Source organism: Ursus arctos, unplaced genomic scaffold, assembly GCF_023065955.2.
Source record: "Ursus arctos isolate Adak ecotype North America unplaced genomic scaffold, UrsArc2.0 scaffold_6, whole genome shotgun sequence".
Taxonomy (NCBI): Eukaryota; Metazoa; Chordata; class Mammalia; order Carnivora; family Ursidae; genus Ursus; species Ursus arctos.
In genome coordinates this window covers 70,679,431-70,698,355 of record NW_026623078.1, presented here as the reverse complement: position 1 = coordinate 70,698,355, position 18,925 = coordinate 70,679,431, and the positions used below count along the sequence as shown (strand labels likewise).

Here is an 18,925-nt window from a genome sequence, read left to right as displayed (position 1 = left end):
CCATCTCATCAGGTATTAGCCCGGAGCAAAGAGCAGTGGACACAAAGGGTCTCTGTGGGTCATGGTAAGAATAAGTTCACATGGGCCCTTGACGACATGGAAAGTGTCTCACAGTCCCTTATGCCTCTCCAAACTCCTAGCAGAGCCAGGGCAGACATACATATTTTTGTTGACGCTACTAAAAGAAAATGAGATTCCACACAGAAACATAGATAGCAGGGACTTGTCTCTAATACATACCTGGATTCCCTTGGCCTGCTTAGTGCCGCTATGGTAGGCACTCAATAATCACTTGCTTGTCAATCAACAGCTTGTCAATCAACAGCTGCCCCTAGACATTGATGACATCTTAAGAAAAGGTGTTACTAGGTCCCCATCCAATAGTCTCAAGGTTTTATTCACATTTTTGTATTCTTACTCTGACCTCTCCATCTCATTCAAAAATTCATTATATGCCTCCAAATCTACCTTATAAAGAATGTCTGTAACTTCATCATTTTTCCATCTATAAAAAAATAGATATGAGGATTTTTTTTAAAGATTTTATTAATTTATTTGACAGAGAGAGAGGCAGCAAGAGAGGGAACACAAGCAGGGGGAGTGGGAGAGGGAGAAGCAGACTTCCCGCTGAGCAGGGAGCCCGATGCAGGGCTTGATCCCAGAACGCTGGGATCATGACCTGAGCCGAAGGCAGACGCTTAACGACTGAGCCACCCAGCCGCTCCAATATATGATGATCTTTGACAAGGTTGCCAATACCACTTAATGTGAAAAGAACAGTCTCTTCACAAATGGTGCTGGTGTTGGTGCTGGATGTCTACAAGCAAAGGAATAAAGTTGGACCCTTACCTTACACCATATACAAAAAATAACTCAAAATGGAATAAAGACTTAAATATAAGACCTAAAACTGTAAAAACTCCTAGAAGAAAACGCAGGGGAAAAACTTTATGTCATTGGACTTAGCAATGACCTCCTGGATAGGACACTAAAAGCACAGGCCACAAAAGCAAAAATAGACAAAAGCGTTTGTGCAACAAAAGGCACAATCAACAGAGTGAGATGCAACCCATGGAACAGGAGAAAATATCTGCAAATCATTAATGTGATAAGGAGCTAATATCCAGAATATATAAAGAACTCAAACAATTCAGCAATGAAAAAATCAAATAACCTGATTTTAAAGTGGACAAAAGTCAGTGCTGAAAGCCTTCAGGGAGCAAAGAAAAAAAGAGAAAGAAAGAAAGAAAGAAAGAAAGAAAGAAAGAAAGAAAGAAAGAAAGAAAGAAAGAAAGAGAAAGAAAGAGAGAGAGAGAGAGAGAGAGAGAGGGAGGGAGGGAGGGAGGGAGGGAGGAAGGAAGGAAGGAAGGAAGGAAGGAAGGAAGGAAGGAAGGAAGGGAGAAAGAAAGAAAGAAAAAAAAAAAGAAGAAGAAGAAGATAGATAGATAGATAGATAGATAGATGAAACAGACAGACATATCTCCAAAGATGATATACCAATGGCAACAAGCATATGAAAAGGTACTCCACATCACTAATCATCCAGGAAATGCAAGACAAAACCACAATGAGATATCACCTCACATCCATTAGGATGGCCAATATTAAAAAACAAACAAACAAAAAACCCAGAAAATAACAAGTGTTGGTAAGAATGTGGAAAAACTGGAACCTCGTCCAGTGTTGGTGGGATTGTAAAATAGCATAACCATTATGGAAAATGGTATGGAGGTTCCCTTAAAGTTAAAAATAGAAATATCATGCAACCCAGAAATCCTACTTCCGGACACATATACAGAAGACTTGAAATCAGGGTCTCAAAGAGTTAGTTGCACACCCACATTTATAGCAGCACTATTCACAACAGCCAAGAGAGCAAAGCAACCCAAGTACTCATCAACAGGTGAATGGATAATCAAAATGTGGTATACACATAAAGTGGAATATTATTCAGCCTTAAAAAAGGAAGGAAATCCTGTCAAGTGCTACACAATAGGGATGAACCTCAAAGACATCATGTTACGTGAAATAAGCCAATCACAAAAAGACAAATACTGCACACCTGCACTTAGATGAGATATCTACAGTAGTCAACTCAGAAATAATTAGTAAAATGGTGGCCACCAGAGGCCGGGGCGGGGGGGGGGGCGGTAAATATTGTTCTTCAATGGGTAAAGAATTTCTGTTTTGCAAGATAAAAACGTTCTGCACAGGGCGCCTGGGGGCTCAGTCATTAAGCATCTGCCTTCAGCTCAGGTCATGATCCCAGGGTTCTGGGATCGAGCCCCACATCGGGCTCCCTGCTCAGAGGGAAGCCTGTTTCTTCCTCTCCCACTCCCCCTGCTTGTGTTCCCTCTCTCGCTGCCTCTCTGTCAAATAAATAAACAAAATCTTAAAAAAAAAAAGTTCTGGGGCGCCTGGGTGGCACAGCGGTTAAGCATCTGCCTTCGGCTCAGGGCGTGATCCCGGCGATATGGGATCAAGCCCCACATCAGGCTCCTCTGCTATGAGCCTGCTTCTTCCTCTCCCACTCCCCCTGCTTGTGTTCCCTCTCTCGCTGGCTGTCTCTATCTCTGTCAAATAAATAAAAAATCTTTAAAAAATAAAAAAAAATAAAATAATAAAAAAGTTCTGCAGATCTGTTTCAAATCAATGTGAATATACTTAACACCATGGAATTATACACTTAAAACTGGTTAAGATAATAAATTTTGTGTTATATAAAACACATGCATACATAATTTTTTAATTCATTGATACTTGGTAGGAGAAGAGGCATATTTCCTATCCTACTGTTTTGTTTGGAGGCCACTTCAGATCTTTGTCTCCCAAGGTTCTTTCTCACTTCATCTCCTGACCTCATGGCCACCTCCTTGTTCCTGGTCCCTTGTTTCATGTTTTACCTCTCACTTATAGCCCTGAACCTGTCTCTTGTATTCACTGGTCCTCTGGACTTTACCCACCTCTCCCTTTCTTCCTTGCCTGCAAATTCTACAGAATTTGTTCTTCTTCTAAGTGCTCTGGGAAAGCCGTTAGAAGTTGCATGTGAAAATGAGACCCTTAGCAATATTCTACACTCAAGATATTAAGGCCAAATTTTAAGAGATTGATAAAACATCTAATGCAAAAATTTTCATATTAAATAAGCACTTTAAAAATTATTCCGAACATCACATTAGCATTTAAACCTCATTACATTAACAATCTTATGATACCATCCTGTACCACAGAATAGTGATAAAACTTTCATACGGTATCTGGTGGGAATATAAATTGGTATGAACCTTTAGAAAAGCAATCTGGCGGGGCACCTGGGTAGCTCAGTCGGTTAAGTGTCTGCCTTCAGTGCAGATCATGATCTCAGTACCTTCGGCTCAGGTCATGATCTCAGGGTCCTGGGATCAAGCCCCACTTCCGGCTACCTGCTCATCAGGGAGCCTGCTTCTCCCTCTCCCTCTGCCCCTTGCCCCCCCCTCGTGCTTGCTCTCTCTCAGATAAATAAATAAAATCGAAAGAAAGAAAGAAAGAAAGAAAGAAAGAAAGAAAGAAAGGGAGAAAGAAAGCAAGCAAAGCAATTTGGCAGTATGTTTTGAAAACCATAAAAATACCCATGCCCTTTGACCTATTAACCCCATTGCCAGGAATTTGCTCTAAAGAAATTACAGTATAAAAGAAAAAAAAGGCTTACGTATAGATGTTTATGTCCGAGTTATTTCCGTCAAACTGTGTGGACATTATCAAAACGTACTTCGTCATGTTTCTCCCACCATCCCTTTAAAATGTATTCAGTTTGGGGAAGGGGGGGAAGAGTAGCAAGAAGAAAGGAGGTTGTCCTTGATTCTAGATGAGAACTATCACAGGACCCTGCCCGCTCTGGTCACATTCTGGTAATGACACTTTAATGGTCACATCAAGTCACAAACATGGTCTAAATAGAGTTTTTCAATGTGTTATGACGTTCATTATATGAAGCAACAATTCTGGTTTCATTCCAAAGATTTCTCTCCCACTTCTCAGCTAGAGCCACCAGTTCAGTGAGAGCGGCGAGGGAAAGCAAGGGCTCATACGCAGTCAACTTCTCTCTCCCAGCACCCCTTCACATTTCCTCCCCCACTCACCGGCTGCTGTTTTGAATGCCACGTCAAAATGGATGGAAGGCAAAGAGGTAAGTGGTTATGTCTGGAAATACTCTAACTGGCTTGTGACAGGTCCCGTTGCAAGCTGACTTTGTGCTCAGTGGGCTCTGCAGCTCTCTAAAACTGCCCCTCGCTTGTGGCACTCCTCGTGGGATCTGTGGAGGTCCCCATCTCTGGGGACCTCTCTAATCTGAGTTCTCAGAACAAGGGACAAGCAGTCCCTCCCAGCTGCCACGGCCTCCTCTGCCCTGGTCCCTGGCACTCCTCTCCACTCGGACTCCATCGTCGCAAGTCCTCACCCTCCCAGAGGGTAGTCTTGGCCAGGACTTAAATGACTCCTGCCGGAACAGATAAACAAACTGTGTGTGGCTATACAAGGGCATACTACAAGTAGTATACATACCACTAAGATACAAAAGCGAATGAACTACTGATACACGCAACAACACAGATGGAGCTCAAGGATGTTACGCCCAGTAGAAAAAGTCAATCTCAAAAAGCTACATACTGCTCAATGCCATTATAGAACATCCTTGAAATGGTAAGATTACAGTGATGGCGAATAATAGACCAGGTGGTTGTGGGCGGTCGGGGGCGGGGCGGGGTATGGCTATAGCATGAGGGCGTTGTTTCTTCATAGTAATGGAGCAATTATGCACCCTGATTGTGGTGGTGATTACACAAATCCACAAATCTCTACAAGTGATAAAATTACATAGTAACACACACACACATGCATGTAAACATTAATGAAACCCAAATAAAGTCTGTAACTTAGTTCATAGTATCATACCAATGTCAATGTCAATTCCCTAGTTTTGAAAATGTACTATGGTTATGTTACACGGTACCACTGGGGAAAGCAGGGAGAAGGGCACATGGGAACTCTCTATTTTTGCAACTTGTGAATCTTAAATAATTTTTTTAAGTTCTTTTTTAAATGGCTCTGGCCCAGCTCTCTCTTCCCAGGGGGCCCACCTTTGAGACCCAGGAAACATTCTCTCATCCTTTGCCCCAACAGAGCCTGGGAGGGCAGGCCCAAACCTTGCCCTCTAGGTTCTCCTTGCCCTCAACTGTAGAAAATATATTTCAGGCTCTATATGGTCCTAAGGAAGCCCCCATCATATACTTTCGAAGAAGGCTCTTCCCCTGGTGGGCAAGGGAGGAGTCACAGCATGCATGTACCCTCACGAGGCGGACTGCTTGCGTATTCAGTCTGGCTGCAGAGGTCAAGGACTTGGCCCACAGGTTTGTGAGAATTCCCCTGATGTAGTGGATACTCTAGTCTCTGCCCAGACCTCCTCTCAGGACTGAGGCCCTCATTCGCACCCCGAGTCTCTCTGAAAACTGCTCTAAGTTGAAGAGAGCGATCTCACCCAAGGTCATGTCCCCTTCCCAGGGGCAATCTGCACCCAATGACCAGCCCACATAGAAGCATAAAGAGCTGGCCTCCTTGCTTCAGTAGGGGACATCTCTGCAGGACCATCTCAGCTTCAGGGCTAGTGGAGGGGCGGCTGAGGCCTTTGCAGTGAATATATCGAAGTGCATCTACTCCCTCTGCCCAGCCCTGCTTTTTTTATTCCCCCACAGGTGTGGATCCCCAAGCACTGCCCCGTGTACCTCCTACACACAAATCTCCATCACAGAGTCTTTCCTGGGGAACCTGACCTTTGACACTTAGTGAACTCCGTATGTGATGGTCAGCCTCACCCTCACTTTGGAATCTGAGATCTATTCAATCTGAGTCAAAAGTGAAAAAGGAAAAGCCCTGCTTAACACCAGGTGATACTTATAATAGAAATAACCAAAGAGACATTTATTAATAAATCATGGCAAATCAGTTCCATGGAATATTAAATAGCCAGTAAAAATTATGAACATTTTGCAGCAAAATACTCTGGAAAAATGACCATGTCCTAATATTAAGAGAATACAATGTTAATTCTGGACTGGGGGAATAAAAGCACTAAAGGACATCTTTGGAATATTTGGAAAGATTTGAATATAGAATGTGCAGTACATAATATCATTGCATCAATGTTAAATTTCCTAGACATGAAAATAATGTTGTGATTATGCCGAAAAATGACTTTGCTCTTACAAAATCCTGTAGTATTTATAGCCAAAGTCTCCTGATCATCTGCAACTTGCTTTTAAAGGGTTCAGCAAAGAATTCTGAACAACAGACAGAGAGAGAGAGAGAGAGAGGGAACTCTTTTCCTGCAAAGAGCAAGAATACTCTCTGCAGTGATCTTATTCCCATTCCTGTGCTAAATGCTCCCCCTTGTGTACCAAGAGAGCAGAATGCATTCATCAAACGCACTTTAAACCTCCTCTGTCCAATGGGAAAGCAAGACCCCAAGACTTTTAGAGAAGGCAATCAAAGGATGGCACATTTTAGTATACTCTCTCCTGACCTGCAACCAGCAGTGTAGTTCCTGTCCCCCACTTTGCTCTCCATGGTGTCAAAACTGGAGTTTCAGTTCTGGTGAAGGGAAGGCATAGTCCGCAAAGGGGTGGGTAGGAGGGTATCTATAGTCTTGCCTGTGAAAGGCATAGGCTCTAGAGTCAAAAAGCCCCGGGAATGAATCCCACTTTGTCCACTTCCTAGCTCAGTGATCTCTCTGAGCATTACCTTCCTTGTCTGTGAAGAAGGAATGATCATAGCACTTATTGTCAAAGGGTAACTGGGAAGACTAAACAAGATAATGCAGACCAAGACCTAGCCTAGGGCGTGGCCCACCACTTAAGAGTTGGAGTCCAGTATATATTAATCATTTTTATGATCTATTAACCTCTCCTTGAGGAGGCTTCTAAGAGAGTTCCTTGGAAGTCCTACTGCCTTGTAGAGCACAGTTTGAAAAATACTGCCCTGGAGTATCTGATTTGTAGACTTTAATCTTTGATGAGAATCCATCCAATTTTTTTCCTAGAAAATCATGCTTACTAATATTACATGAAAATGAGAAATAATTTTACATGCACTGAAAAGGACTATTTCACTAGTGATCTTTCCTCATAAGTGATTTCTAAGAAAAGACATTTTGCATTCTCTGCCCATTTTTCTGCTCACCATTACGCCTCCTCTGGGTCGTCTGCTTTTGACACTTCAATCATGGTCTCCTCCAAGGCAAGTCACTCCAATGTCCCATATCAAGATGCCCGGAGAATCTCTTTCATGCTCCCCAAGGTCATGAGCCCAATTGCCTACTCTTCCTCCTTCCACCCTCTTCCTCTTGCTCTATCTCTTCCTTTCAACAAATCCTCATGGAGCATCTGTTCTCTGAAAGACACAGTTCTTGCTGGTCTTGGGTACAAAATTATCAAGACCATAGTTCCTGCCTTTTAGGAGTTTATATTAGAGTCTGCTAGGCCAGACTCTAGTAGGAAACCCAGACATGTAAAAAAAGATCCAGGGAGGCATTACAGCAGACACTCAACATGGTCTAGCAGAAAATGACATCAGGAACCCACTGGGCTCAGGAGACCTGGATTAAAATCCCAGATTTGTGAGCTTGAACAAGTGAAATCACTTCTCTGGGCCTAGATAGTATCATCTGTAAACTGCCTTAGGTTGGGTTCCCCAACGTCAACCTTGAGACAGGGACTGCGGTACAGGTACAGGTACAGGTAGTTTCCCTGAGAGGGGATCCTGGGAAGCACCAGCAAGGAGTGAGGACGTGAGTCAGGAGAGACAAGGAAGCAGGTTACCGAGCAGGTGCCAAGCAGGTGTGCCTTGTGGGCAGTGGGGACCAATCCTGCTTGGGATGCCAGGGGACCTGTAGCACCTCCCTCAAGAGTTGTACCCTCTGAGGAACAAGAAAGCTGAAGCATTCCCCCTCCAGGTCCTGAGCATCAGCTGCTAAAGACTGCTCCAGGGCAGATTAACTCTTCTACGAGTCCAGCCAAGCACGTTAGGACCAGGGAAAGCCTCTCATGGACATACAAGTGCTTCATTTAGGTGAGGAAGAATAAGGGGAGATGGGAACTATCGGGGAGGTGGGGATTGACAGCATCTGCTGTGCCTTCTGGAAGAACTGTTTTGTTGTTGCTGTTGTTGTCGTTGTTGTTGTTGTTGTTGCTGTTGTTGAAGATTTTACATATTTGACAGAGAGAGAGAGACAGCCAGCAAGAGAGGGAACACAAGCAGGGGGAGTGGGAGAGGAAGAAGCAGCTCCCAGCGGAGCAGGGAGCCCGATGCGGGGCTTGACCCCAGGACTCTGGGATCACGCCCTGAGCCGAAGGTAGACGCTTAAGGACTGAGCCACCCAGGTGCCCCTGGAAGAACTGTTCTGGCAGACAAGTGATTGACCATGAAAGCCTTGAGCATAGTAGCTAGCAGAAGCATTAAATGCACCAGAATGTGAAAGGAGGATGAAATACCTTCTCCATGACCCATGCCTGCATGATAAGAGTATGCTAACTAACCATGTTATTCTCTACTTGCTTCCTTTTCAATCTTCAACTAGTACAAACCCTACCAAATCCTTGGAGAGAAATAGCCCAGATGCATCCTTCCATGACCATGGCACCCTCCCTAGTCCTGACCCCATCGATTCACATGCAGAGGCCTCTTCCCCCTGGTCTCCCCACTCTGCCAACCCCAACCTGCCAACCCCAGTCAAAGGACACTCTGCAAAGTGCTAGTTTTCCCACAGCCCTCTGCTGTTTAAGAGTTTGCCACCATAGTCCCTTTTCTCCTATAAGATTAAGCCCTAAATCTCATCTTGTCGTTCAAGACAGGCCACCCCATTACTTCCCCAGGTTCTTACTTCTATAATCCACTCTGCTTTTCAGAGGACAATGCCCTAATTTTGCCTTTGGATTTATTCCAACATACCTGCATCTTCATTTTGTGAGGTAGTAATTCTGGAGTCAGACCCAGGTTCAAATCACGTTCCTCTATGTATTAACTGTGCTCCTTCGGCTAAGTTGCCCATGCCTGTTTCCTCACCTGAATAATGGGGATAATACTAATTCCCACTTCATCGGGTTGTTGTAAGGATAATAATTTTATACACAGTGAGTGGCTTTGAGCAATGCCAGATACAAAACGAGTACCCAATAAATGTGAGCTATCATTATGGGTTCCCTCGAGGTGTTAAGATTCTTAAAACAAGAGGAATCTACTCAGAAGGGTTAGTCTCTTTGCATGAGCTCATGGGCCTCCTGAGCCTTTCTGCACCAAAGTGCAGCTCAAAGCCATATGCAGCACAGAAACACATCCTTTACCAGCACACAAACCATTCCCCTGCTGCTCAGACGTCTAACCCTCACTCCCGGCAGCAAAATCACAGTTTAGAGCTGGTGAACACGAGGCTGAAAGCAGTATAATGGAAGAACAACGGAGGGCATGCTTCCTCATTCTGCAGGCTCTCATCATGTGAACATTACCTCCACATTCTGTTAAGCGTGCCTCACACATCCTGACTTTTACTGCTGTTGGTCAAACCGCCTTTCACGAAAGAGAGTACCTGAAACCGTACCTGTTAAAAGTTGTGTGTATTTAAAAAAAAAAAGTTATGTGGGTAAATGTGTAAGTGATGGAACATGTGGTTTGTTTTTTTTATTTTAAATCTATTTCTAACCAGTAATACATTCACAGAGATCACAACTCTTAAAAACAGAAAAGGGTATACAATGAAGTTTCCCTCCCTTCCCAACCCCGGCCACTGGTTCTCCTCTCCAGAAGCAGCCAATATTACCAGTTTATTTTGGATATTGGATATTCTTTTAGATATTCTGTCCAAATACAAGCAAATACACATGTATTTTTGTCTTTTAATACACACTGTTTCACTTGATTTTTAAACTTTACTAAATATCTAGGATACAAAAGAATAGAACATAACGCAAAAGAAAAAAACATCACCACTCAGCTTAAGGAACAACCTTGCTCATTTATTTTCACAGCTTCATAATATTTTCCTCTACAGCTGGATTACATTTCACCCCATAAGGCCCCAGTGGATGGGCCTACAGGTGATTTCCAGTCTTGTGTTGTTATCCAAATGCTACAGTGAATAACCTGTTTATCCACGTCTTACATATGTGCAGTAGCTCTGGAAAACAAATTCCTACATGGGGAATGACTAAGTCAAAAAGTATTTTTACAGGTCATTTTTAAAGATAAATATCCGGGTTACCCTCCATAGAGGTTGAGCCAAATTGATTTGTTTGTTTTTAAGTTTCCAAGATGCCTAGAAGTCCAATAGGTGACAGTCATTTAAGTGACAGAACTAAGAGGATGGGAAAGCGAAAGGATCACTTTAAAATGACATTTTAAAAAAAAGATATGGCATATATTACGCATGAAATGAGTATTAGCAATTTAAAACACTTTACCTTTCAGAGTATGAAACCTCTTTTTTTCTCACACACACACACGCTCTCAAAATAACCTTAAGTGAAGCAACAAAGGCCCAGAGAGGTTAAGTGATTTCCCCAAGGTAGCACAGCAACTGGTGAACAAAAAGCACAGCTGTAATGGGGACTAAGGACTGAAACCTGATTTTTCTTGTATTCTGAGCGCAGAAACTAGGCCTCCTCCACACCTGGCCTTCGAGATCACATCAGCTCTGCACCCTGTGGGCCTTGAGTGGGAAAATGACTCATCCATCACCCATGATTCTAGAAATGGTGTGTGCCAGAACAGTGTGACTGTATTAACATTTTGCCCCTCAATTTCTTCCCAATGTTTTTCCCAGAAATTGCTCTCAAACTCCCGGTCCCCATGGTAACCTCAGGAAAACCTGCCTGTTGACTCTAAGCGAAATTCAGCTGTGACTGCTCCCTTGATAACAAATAGATGTTACTAAAAGCCTGGCCCCAACAGACACCTGCTACAGCTCACAGCCAAAGCTACACTCTCCATGGCTGAGAGGGTGAAAGAGATAGTCCACTCAGAGGAAAGGGGGACATCCCCTGAGCCACAGTCAGACACAGGACAAAGGACAAGGTACGTTTGTGGAGTGAGGAGCCCACTGAGAGTGTGGGTGACGCTAATAAAATCACCTCGCAAGATCCTGGCCACCTGCAGAAGTCATCTGTGATGTGCCCTCCAGACTGAGAAGTGAAAGAGCTGAGGCCTGAGAGTCTTGAGAGAAAGCTGCATGGACAAGGACAGCATGATCTAAAAAGGAACAGAACCTAGTCAGAGCGAGGAATCTGAAGGGCAAGAATCGAGCAGCATTTTCCCGGCATTATCCAGAGATCCAGTGGTTGGGAGGTTTCATCTTCCAGACTCCACGGGCGACAGGAATTGTTCCTTCATGGAACAGTCGAGGAATACTTGCGGAGTACCTACAGGGCCAGACACCGCTAGCGCAAGGAGGAGCCAGCGCCCTCAGTCTGGGGAGACGCAAACAGGCTCTTAAATAAATATATATACAAGGTCATTTCCATTAGCGACAACTGCTATGAAGGAAAGAAGTGATGAAGTGACGTGACCTTGCCTGGTCGGGCAGCTTGGATTAGCGGACTTGGAGCTGGGACCTAAATGTCAGGGAGTGGTCAGCCCAGAGAAGATACGGGAAGGAAGGGGCAAGTTGGAGTAAGCAGAATGTGAGGTCCCTCAGGAAGGAATGGGCTCCGCCTGGTTCACAACAGAATCTTCATGGGGGTGGCGGGATGGGGAATGGACTGGGAGTCGTGGAGCTGGAACCACAGGGGCGGCCACAGTCCAGACCACATGGGGCCTTGAGGGCCTTGGAAAGGACACTGGATTTTATCTTAAGTTCAAGTTGAAGCCACTGCAGAGTAGCGGTGGTGGTGGTGGTGGTTTGTTGCTGTTTTAAAGCAGGGGACTGAGGTGCTCTGGTTTGTACTTTTAAAAGACCACTCTGGCTGCTTTGTGGAGATACAGATTGCAAGGTGGGAAGGAGACAAGAAAAAAGCAGGGAGTCTTATTAGGGCTAGTGCGCAAGCATAAAATATCCCCGCAGGCCATCCAGCAGTCTTTCCTCCACGTCGATGCTCAAGAAAGACAGTATGGGGGCGCCTGGGTGGCTCAGTTAGTTAAGTGTCTGCCTTCAGCTCAGGTCATGATTTTAGGGTCCTGGGATCGAGCCCTACATTGGGCTCCCTGCTCAGCAGGGAGTCTGCTTCTCCCACTGTCCCTCACCCTTGCTCTTGCTCTCTATCTCTCTCAAATAAGTAAAATCTTGAAAGGGAGAAGGGAAGGGAATCATGGGACGGATCTAGTCATACGGAATAAGCCCCAGAGCAAGAGCTGAGTGGTGTCAGCCCTGCGTGCGAGGACAGCAGCCTGGAGGACAGGTCTCTGATATCATCAGAGCTCCCTTTGGAGGGGCAGAAATGGTTAATCTGTTCATAAAGGAAGAACTGCACGAGGGGCAGGAACACAGCAGTCTCTCCCTGACCTCCTCCCCCTCAGCGCTGGCCCATTTCTCTGCTCCCTTTACCATAGTACTCTGCCTCCTTCCTCCTGTTCTCTCCTGAATCCAGTCAACCACTTCCATCCCCGTCGCTCCACTGAAAATGCTCTGAAGACCTCCTTGCCGAAGCCAACAGTCACCTTGTTCCTCAGCTTACTCCACGGACGGGCAACATTGATCTGATCCCCCTCTCCCTCTGGAATCACTTCTCCCCTGGGCTTTCCTGGTTTTCTCCTCGTCCTCCTAACCCCTACTCCTGCCCCTGTTCATCCTCTCTGTCCCTTTCTGGTACCTCCTCCTCTCCTGACCTCTGAATGTAAAAGCCCCCAGGGCTAGGTCCCCAGACCACTTCCCCATCTACACCCAGCATCTCCATGACCTCCGAGAACCCTGTGCCTTCAAATACTACCTGATGTCTCCCAATTGCATATTCCCAGCCTGAACCCTATCCCTGAATCCCAGACTCCTTTCTCCAACTCCTATTTGACATCTCCTCTAAGACATCTACCCGGCATCTCTGATTTAACATGTCCAGAATGAAACTCCTGATCTTCCTCCCCCGTAAGTCTCCCCCCACAATCTTTCCCCAATTCAATAAATAGCCACCATCTTTTCGCACATGGTACATGTCCACTGTCTGTCCTCTCCACCAGAAGGTAGGCTCTATGAGCACAAGGGCTTTGTTTTCTCCACTGCTCAATCACTGGGGCAGGAACAGTGCTTGGCACAGAGTAGGAGCTGTTGGACGGATGCAACACCTCCTCCAGGAAGCCTCCCCACCCCTTTCATCAGGTATTTCTCCCACCTCACGGAGCTGTTACCTCTCCTTGATAGCACGGTGCACAGCTGCCAGTGTGGTCATTTGCATGATTCTTTGATTGACGTCAGTCTCTACCGTCAGCTGCAACCAAGAGGAAGGCAGGTGCTACTCTGGTTTCAGTTACCAGCAGCTAACCTGGAGCCTGGTACAGAGTAGCCCCGCCATAAGTAAAAATACTTTTAAATGAATAGCTATGGGTCCTCTCTCCAGAAAAATGTGTTCATATCACCACACACAATGTATGCTGGGACTGCAGGTTAGGAATTCTTGGTCTCAATCCTTTCAGGCCGCCCTAACAAAATACCACAGACTGAGTGACTTACGACAACAGGAAGGTATTGCTCACAGTTCTCGATCCTGGAAGTCCAATCAGGGCACCTGCATGGCCAGGTGAGGTGGTCGTAGGCTGCACACTTAACATTGTGTCCTCACATGGGAGGGGGCTAGGGAGACTTATGGGATCTCTTTCATGAAAGTGCTAACCCCATTCATGAGGGCTCCACCCTCAAGAACAAAGCACCTGCCAAAGGCCCCCACCTCCTACTACCATCACCTCTGTGGGCTAGGATTTCAACACATGAATTTGGGAGAGGGACATAAACATTCAGACCACAGCACCCTAACCTTACTCCGCGGTTTCAACAAGTATGAAAAACAGGAATATTGTCCCCTCCCTCCGTGTTCTTCATCGCTGGCACACAGGCAAGAAGATCTCTTGACAGAATGTTCTAATTAGTTGGAGATACTAGTGAATGCTCTCGGAACTGGCATAGACAATGTGTCAACAAGACTGGGAGGGAGCACAGTGAGACAAAGGGCAAAAGAATACCCAGAGGGAAGCCCTCCCACACAGCATTCTTGTCATTTCTTCACCAAGAGCAGAATGACTCTGGTGGCGTCAGTCGTGTGTCCCACAACCAACTTCAATCTCATCAACTGGCCACAGCGGCCTTCGGTGCACAACCACACACCATTTCACTGATTTTGTAATTAACACTGCGAACAGAAACACATCTAGAGAACCTCATAAACATACATTGTTCCCTCAGCACATTTACTGAGCATCCACCATGAGCCTCACACTGCAAGAGAATTTCTTGTGGAGGACGACTTAGCCCCTTTTGTCCCCACGAGTATCAGACACTGGACTGTCTCACTGCCGTGACAACCGGACAGCCTCTTTACCTCAGTGTTCTGTGAAGGTGACAGTGAAGGTGACAGAAGGACTGGTTGCACAGACTGTCACTAACCTACAGAATGAGCTCTATATACTCCACTTGTACACCCGCACCCGCCACACAGAAGCAGCAGGTGCCCATATGGGTCTCCATATTCTCCAAGTGAATAATTCTGGTTCAGGCTGGACTTCCCTTTCTGATCCTAGGGATCTTCCTATATTTCCACATTTTCTCATTCTATACCTTCTGTACTACAATAGTCACTTGCTTCCTCCACGGCCCTTTTAAGTAATTACAGGACAGGTCTTTATTTGGGCTTACATGTTCGTTCCAAGTGTAATCTTTCAGGTGCCAAGTCTTTATCAAAAGATTTCTGTAGAACACGCTTCGCAAAGGCTAGCTTTCTGCTTACTTGCTAATGAGAGTGATGTGGCAGCCCGCTGTCCCTCGAACCTGAGCACTCTGCATCTGTCTTCTTTTAGACAGTTCTGCCTTGCTCATCATGGCCTAACTTTGCAAGTGGCAGGCATGCAAGAGACATGGGGTGGATGGACATCCGGATGGATGGATGAGGAAGGGAAGATGGAGAGAAGGAGGGAGGGACAGAAGAAGGAAAATCACCTCCTTGTAACTTCTGCCTCTGTTCTCCAAAATGTATTCAAGGCAAATGAGTAGTACGACGTCCTCTTCCCTTAATGGCATGTATCTGGTATGTCCCAGGCTCCAACCACTACTAAGTGCAAACCTATCACATTTATAGTAATCCCAAATCTTGATGATTTAAGCACACCTTCACCAAGTCCAGCTTTTTAGAAGAGCATTCTCCACCAAAAGTTTCTGCAAAGCATCAAGGGCGCTCGCTATTACAAGCCGAGTGTACTCAAGCTCCCACCAGCTTGCGAGTCCCATAGGAGGGCATTTTCTACTTCAAAGTCCTGATGAAAGCGTTCACAGAGAATTAGAGCCACGGCCTTCAGGCTTCATCATGCTCCTGCTCCGTTGCTCTGAGCCGACCACTCAACCACCAAAACTCGAATCTTTGTCAGGACACTGAACTCCTCCTCCTGCCTAAGAGCAGCTCCCTCCAAGGTTCCCACAGAGCCATGCTGGGCCCTGACTGACAGTTCCTTCCTTTCATTCCCAGAAGACGGGGCTTTCACGAAGGTGGAGGAGGTGGGGCCAGAGCTCACTGTGAAGGGGGAGCAATGGAGAGGCACACCTCACACTGTAACTGCCACCTGTAGTCCCTCATCTCCAGTTACCGTTCAGTCTGAGCCACTCGGCCACGTGTCTCCCCCACTGGGGTGTCATTTTTCTCTCAGGAACCTCTTTTTCTCTCATCTAGCAAGAATCACTTCCAGGTCTCCTAGGCCATCAGACAGGCCTGAACACATCTGAACCATAAATGAAAACAGGGCTCCTTTGGCGTCTTTCCCACAAGGCTCCTAACCTCATTCAAAACAAGAGGTATTAATGGGCATCTGTTTTTCAGTGTTCCTGAACATTCTGTGAAGGGCAATAATTCGACCAACGTCGCAGGACAGCGAGGGGGTGGCTTGCACAAGCACACAGAGGCTCTGACTCCACATGGAACATCACAATTTTTTGACCCAGTCAAAATATACTGTCACAAGTGCCTGAATGGGCACTGTATTATTTAGGGAGGGCTAAACTGCCAAGTCAAGACTCACCCAATAATTCTGTGACTTAAAGAAACACACAAGTTTGTCTCTGAGGTTCAGTTCCACATTATACTTTTCAAGTAGGCAGGAGACTCAGCTCCATAGGGTCACTCAGGAATCCAGACTCATGGTAGCTCTGCTAGTTTCAATGGGCAGCTTCCAAGGTCATTCTAGTCCTCGACCATTCATCAGTAGGCAAGGGGGAAGAGGTGGAAAGGACTGGGTAGGCAGTGTTTCACAGTCAGTCCCTTAAATTCCAGTGGTGAGAACCTGGTCAAATGGCCACACCTTGCTCGTGCAAAGGAGACTGGGAATGTAATCCCTGGCAGAACAGCCACACACCAGCTTCGACTCTTACTCTAGAACAAGGGACAGCAAATTTTAGCCCAATGGTCAAACCCTCGCGTTCCCGGATTTTATAAACAAAGTTTTACTGGAGCACAGCCATACATTCATGCAGAGTTGAGCCGTTATAGCAAAGACCTTATGGCATGCAAAGTCGAGAGTATTTACTATCTGGGCCTTTATAGAAAACATTTGCTATTACCTTCCTTAGGAAAAAAAAAAGCATATCCCTTCTTTAGGAAAAAAAAAAAAAAAAGCACGCATTCAGCGGGACAACAAGCACTCTATACTTTGGAAATTTATCTCGGAAACTGTTAGAAAGACACATAGACAAAAACGTTCCTTCAAGCAGTTTTGTCATACCAAAAGACTAAAAACAACTTAAAAAGGACTGTGAAATTATGGACCATGCATACCACAGAATACAATGTAACCTTTAAAAAGAATGAGGAAGTTCAACGTGTACTGATTAGAAAATATCTAAGTATTTTAACTTTAAAAAGTAAAATGCAGAACAAAGTCTAGAATGTTACCACTTGTGGGGGGTGGGGGAACAGAACTTAATATATAATACCTATATGCTAACATGGGCATAAAAATTCCTGGAAGAACACAAAAGAAACTGAAGACAGTTTCTGGATAGAGAAATCAAAAAATTGAAGGACAGAGAACTTTTTACCATATACTTTTATATTTTTTGAATTTGCGTAACGTGCATGTACCACCTATTTTTAAAATAATTAATTAAAACTTAAACTCAGAAAACTACATACACAAAACAGTTCGCCTTTACTTCCATTGCTAACCAACCCCTCTTCTGAAAGACATAATCCTTCTTACAAGCCATGGTAGTGTCTCCAATCAGATAATGGCAGTTCTACTGACCTGGGAGCCATTTTACATTGTGGAATTTGCTTCCCCGCTCCATCATGTGTCAGATTCTCAGAGATACCTCATTTCTCTTATTTTCATAGTCAACTTACAAATTCTATTTTAGTCCCCTGCTTTTCTTGAAAGTTCCTCTTTCCAAACAGACAGCATTTATCAGTCTTTATTCAGTTCTCTCACACATGGTGAGTATAAAGAGAAGCAACTCTGACCTCAGAGAAAAATTAAGCACAAAAAGACAAAAGTACAGTTCCTGATAAACAACTTTTAAGAAAAATCTTGCAAGGGAACCTACCTTTTAGTTAAAGCTGATGGCAATCCAATTCATACAAGCTGAAGAGAAAAAGGAATCCACTGGTTTATGTAACTGGGAAGTTCCAAAGTTGCTGCTGGCTTGAAGCAACAGAAAATCCAGGCACTCAGAAATGCCTTCGGGGTTTCTGCTCTGCTCTCAGCTCTGCCAGGCTGCATTCTGCAATGGGCCCTTTAGTGGCAGTCAGGATGCCCACCATGAGCCCCAAACTCCCAGGCCCCTAGTTTAGCATTCCTCATGGAGAGAGATTTTTTTTTTTTCTCCTTGAACGTCAATACAGCAAATCTAGAGAACTCTGTGACAGGTCATTCTTAGACTTGTCCAGGGGTGGCTCCAAGCCTCGCCCAGCTTAGGCCAAATGCCTTTACATACAGGCCACCAGGACTATACAAAATATGCAAAGAAGAGGTTCCCAAAGGGAGCTGTAGGAGTGGGGAGTGGTAGGTAGAAAAAAACAATAAATGTCCTCTTTTGCTTCTAACAACTCAAGATTGTGACCACTGAACATTTTAACAGGCTTAAACTATAAACCTTGTTCCCTACAGTGGCTAGATGTAAGGGGTTTCAATTTCAAGACAAGTTGGCTGCAAAGTTCAAACTTACACACACACACACACACCGTCTGATTCATCTGTACTAGACACAATTATGAAAACCAGATTGGAAACCTGCTCATAAATTGGCAAAAAAAAAACCCTCCAAAAATGCAGTTTGTAAATCAGATTACAATCTCTTGGTCCCTCTGAAACTTTCTGCTCAAGACAAAGCATTTCCGTAGTATAGCCTGCCAAAATTTATCTTCTTCATTTTAGTCACATGCTTTTTAAATGACCATCTAAAAGTCAACAAAGATATGCAAGTATGAGGTCTATAATTAGTTCTAAATTATAAAATAACTTAAGAGGTTGTGTTTGTGTTCCTCTTACCAAAGGTTCATTCACTTTCTCCCAGAATCCTCCTGGTCAGCTGAACCAAACGGATACATGACATTTCCTTTGATTGATTCTTGAGTAACGACTGCAGGTGTCCCTCCATAGCACAAGGCAGAGGATCTACATTAAATGAAAGTTGCTCAATAAGCAGAAAACTCATCTAAGATCAAAAGCCTGGACATCCTTGCTTTCAGAAATTGTTCCGTTACAGTAGAATCATGAAGACATGCGTGAG

At 44.8% G+C, this 18,925-nt stretch overlaps 1 protein-coding gene across 5 annotated transcripts in view; it reads right to left on the bottom strand.

Annotated features, from left to right (window-relative positions):
* Nucleotides 1-18,925, bottom strand: part of NTAQ1 (N-terminal glutamine amidase 1) — a 73,889-nt gene that overhangs the window by 37,512 nt on the left and 17,452 nt on the right. The window contains exons 7-8 of one of the 5 annotated variants that reach the window (XR_008957850.1): nt 18,685-18,810; nt 9,642-11,268 (exon numbers count right to left, since the gene is read on the bottom strand). The exons of 1 other annotated variant lie outside the window; for it this stretch is intronic. Coding sequence is in view for 1 of the 4 variants with exons in the window: in XM_057308014.1 (XP_057163997.1) it covers nt 11,147-11,268 (122 nt within the window). In the remaining 3 variants the exon portion in view is untranslated. Of the gene's footprint in view, nt 1-9,641; nt 11,269-17,231; nt 18,811-18,925 lie in introns of those variants that run through there. 3 more of the 5 variants (XR_008957851.1, XM_057308014.1, XR_008957849.1) reach the window with 3 other exon arrangements.